The 3,577-nt window shown below is 39.9% G+C and overlaps 1 protein-coding gene across 1 annotated transcript in view; it reads left to right on the top strand.

The window, feature by feature from the left end:
• The first annotated feature begins 1,395 nt into the window (after positions 1-1,395).
• LOC107656682 (von Willebrand factor D and EGF domain-containing protein-like) overlaps positions 1,396-3,577 on the top strand; it is a 78,092-nt gene continuing 75,910 nt past the window's right edge. Inside the window, 1 exon segment of the mRNA XM_016444624.1 lies at positions 1,396-1,727. Within this exon segment, the coding sequence (XP_016300110.1) occupies positions 1,643-1,727 (85 nt within the window). The 5' untranslated portion in view covers positions 1,396-1,642.

Here is a 3,577-nt window from a genome sequence, read left to right as displayed (position 1 = left end):
CCAAGGGAGACGAACACAGGAAGACGTTCACACGAAGACGTTCACAGCGGACCGAGAACTTGGGACTGGGGACACTATTTATTATACACAGGAGGAGGGGATGACGAGACACACCTGGGAGCAATGAAACATCAAGGGAAACACCTGGGACAAATGAACTAAACTAATCAGGACAGGAAGAGGAAACTAACCAAATAAGGGCATGGGAAGGCACATGGGGAGCAGGACACACACAAAACATGGAACAGAGTCTGACACTGATATTGAAAAGTGCCAGATATTCTCAGATAGGGGAATTCACACTGAAAGTGTGGTAAAATGTCATCTAAACAGCATTTAAATAAAGGTTCCTCGTTGGTTCTTTGCAGGATAAGGTTCAAGAACTGCTGTATAGATTTTATGTTCGGATCTTTGGATCATCTTTCTTTGGTTCTTCTATGGTTCAGTGCATTGGTTTTAGGTATCAACCCTTAACAGAGGTCAAATGAAGCCCATTTGGGGGCTTTGAAGAACCTGTACATGTGTTAACATTCAAAACGTACCACAAAAAAAAGTTCAAACATAGATTCATCCATCCATGATGATAATTTACCACCCATTTATTGTTATTAGTCCATTTGACCCCCTTTCTTCTTATTTATCCACACATCTTTAAGCAGCACAGAGGCATCCAGAGAAACAAATTCATACATTTGAATGATTTTTAAGGATGGTTAAAGGTGTTTATTTTATTTTTATTTTTATTCATTTTATTTTTATTTTTTGTAGACTGTACTAACAGGACACTGAGAGAGTGAAAAAAAAACAGCCCATTTAGCAACAAATTTATGTTTTATGTTTTGGCTCTTATTATGAAAACTGTAATTTGTCTTGTCATTTTTGTTACCTGTTTCCTGTCTTAATTGGTTGTCACTTTTATAATATTTTTGCCATTTTATACTGTAATAAATAATAAAATTATATATTTTTTATTTGTTTATTTGTATTTTTTCTCTCTAATATCTACAGTAGGCTATGCATTAGTTGTGGTGCATTTAGCATTTTGTTTTCTATCCGTAACCCTAGAAAAAACCCACGATCCATCATGTCAAAAGCATTAAACTAGATATTAACAAGTTCTTTGTGGACCTTTAAAAGTTCCTTCTATACTGTAAAGCACCTTTTCGCTTCTAATTGGAAGCGTGTTTAGGAACGTGAAGCCTTGTGCAGAAACATGCCCCCATGGTAAAGCGATTTCACCTAATTTAATGTGGAAATAATCATCTTTTCTCCATTTTAGCTTCAGCAAATTACCCTTTTCTGAGCTTTTCATTGCTTTTCGTGAGTTTGTTTCACTAGAGAGACCCTATAAGTGTCCTCCTACTCTCCAGTTAATTGAGGGCTTCTGACTCGGAGTGCCCCCTTCACTCCTCAAGACAGCTGAGTGTTTACACACACAATGGTCCAGGATTCTTCTAACTGCCCATAAATTAAGGACAATATGTTGTGCGCAAGGAAACTTCCTTAGTCTTTGGAGGAATACATGCCAACATCAGGAGCAGAGTGTTCAATCACCCCGCAAACTTTTCTCCTGAGTAACCAAACTGCCCCAAACTTTCCGATGGGACCCCCGTGGAAAAACGCGCAACTGTGAGACTCGAACATGAAGCTTTTTAACGTCTTTTTAAACTCATCCATCTGCATCTGGTGCCTGTGTTTACTACCGCTCAAGTTACTTGCGCAGCTGGGTAAGTCAAAAACATGCTTATATTAAACACTAACGCTGTTTTAAAAACATAATTTGATGCAATTTTAAGACGGTTTCTGTATCGCGCAGCAGATTGCGCTATTGATGGAAATAGGTTACGCATGCAACTTCTAAGCTCTGAATACTAATATGCGATACTTGTTTACTCAAGAATTTGCCACATTCCCAGTGCAAAATTTAAGGATTCACAAACCTTGTGCATAAAAATGGTGCAAGTACTTTTTCCCCCATTATTTCATGTTGTCATTATTTATGATGCTACTATTTTTATTTAATTTTATATTGCATGTACAATTTAATTTAATTTTTTTGTAATTTGTTTTATTTTTTAACTAACCTCATAGCATCAGTTTAAAGGGTTTTTTATGGGTTTTAATTGATTTTATTGTTTTTTTTAATTATTTATTTATTTTACTGCGATGTATTTTATGTTAATATGTAGGCTATTTTATTTTATTTAGCTCATAACCGTTTAAAAGTTGTGCATAAGATTTTTGTCTGGCTGCGTCAGGAACATGATGTTGAGATAAATGTGTTTTCAATCCGCAAGACATTGTTTTCATTAGTGCTCAATATCCCGGTCCTCCAGCGGGATTGAACAGCTGTTGACATCTGTGCTAAACTTCGTTGTAACTCTGCGCACTGACATCCATTTGCGCACCAAATGGAGAGTCTGTCTGCGCAGTGATTGAAACGTGCTCTGTGGAGAAAAGGACGCGCTCTCTCTCTCTCTGTCTGTCTCTGTGTGTGCGTGCAGATGTTTTCAGCAGTCATTAGAGCAGTCAGTAGGTGAGTATTAAGCCTCAGGGGTGCAGTAATTGTGGGAATGTGAGCCTCATGATGGTGGGGTCAGACTGATTAGTGAGGATGTGATATCTTTACTGTCCTTTCCTGCAGCTCATGCCTCAGTGCCATTACAGGCTATAGTACGGTGGCCGAGAGAGCTCAACGCGCTGCAACTTAAGAAAACACATGCAAATTGAAAAAACACCAGCAAATTAAGAAAACATCTTCATCAGTTTGACAACACACGCGCTGCAAATCCTCACAACACATGCAAACGAAGAAACGCGCTGCAAATCCTCACAACACATGCAAACGAAGAAACGCGCTGCAAATCCTCACAACACATGCAAACGAAGAAACGCGCTGCAAATCCTCACAACACATGCAAACGAAGAAACGCGCTGCAAATCCTCACAACACATGCAAACGAAGAAACGCGCTGCAAATCCTCACAACACATGCAAACGAAGAAACGCGCTGCAAATCCTCACAACACATGCAAACGAAGAAACGCGCTGCAAATCCTCACAACACATGCAAACGAAGAAACGCGCTGCAAATCCTCACAACACATGCAAACGAAGAAACGCGCTGCAAATCCTCACAACACATGCAAACGAAGAAACGCGCTGCAAATCCTCACAACACATGCAAACGAAGAAACGCGCTGCAAATCCTCACAACACATGCAAACGAAGAAACGCGCTGCAAATCCTCACAACACATGCAAACGAAGAAACGCGCTGCAAATCCTCACAACACATGCAAACGAAGAAACGCGCTGCAAATCCTCACAACACATGCAAACGAAGAAACGCGCTGCAAATCCTCACAACACATGCAAACGAAGAAACGCGCTGCAAATCCTCACAACACATGCAAACGAAGAAACGCGCTGCAAATCCTCACAACACATGCAAACGAAGAAACGCGCTGCAAATCCTCACAACACATGCAAACGAAGAAACGCGCTGCAAATCCTCACAACACATGCAAACGAAGAAACGCGCTGCAAATCCTCACAACACATGCAAACGAAGAAAC

The sequence above is a fragment of the Sinocyclocheilus anshuiensis genome, unplaced genomic scaffold (assembly GCF_001515605.1).
Source record: "Sinocyclocheilus anshuiensis isolate Anshui unplaced genomic scaffold, SAMN03320099.WGS_v1.1 scaffold2514, whole genome shotgun sequence".
In the NCBI taxonomy this organism is placed as follows: Eukaryota; Metazoa; Chordata; class Actinopteri; order Cypriniformes; family Cyprinidae; genus Sinocyclocheilus; species Sinocyclocheilus anshuiensis.
The sequence above is the reverse complement of the archived record's forward strand: the minus strand, read 5'-3'. Positions and strand labels throughout refer to the sequence as shown.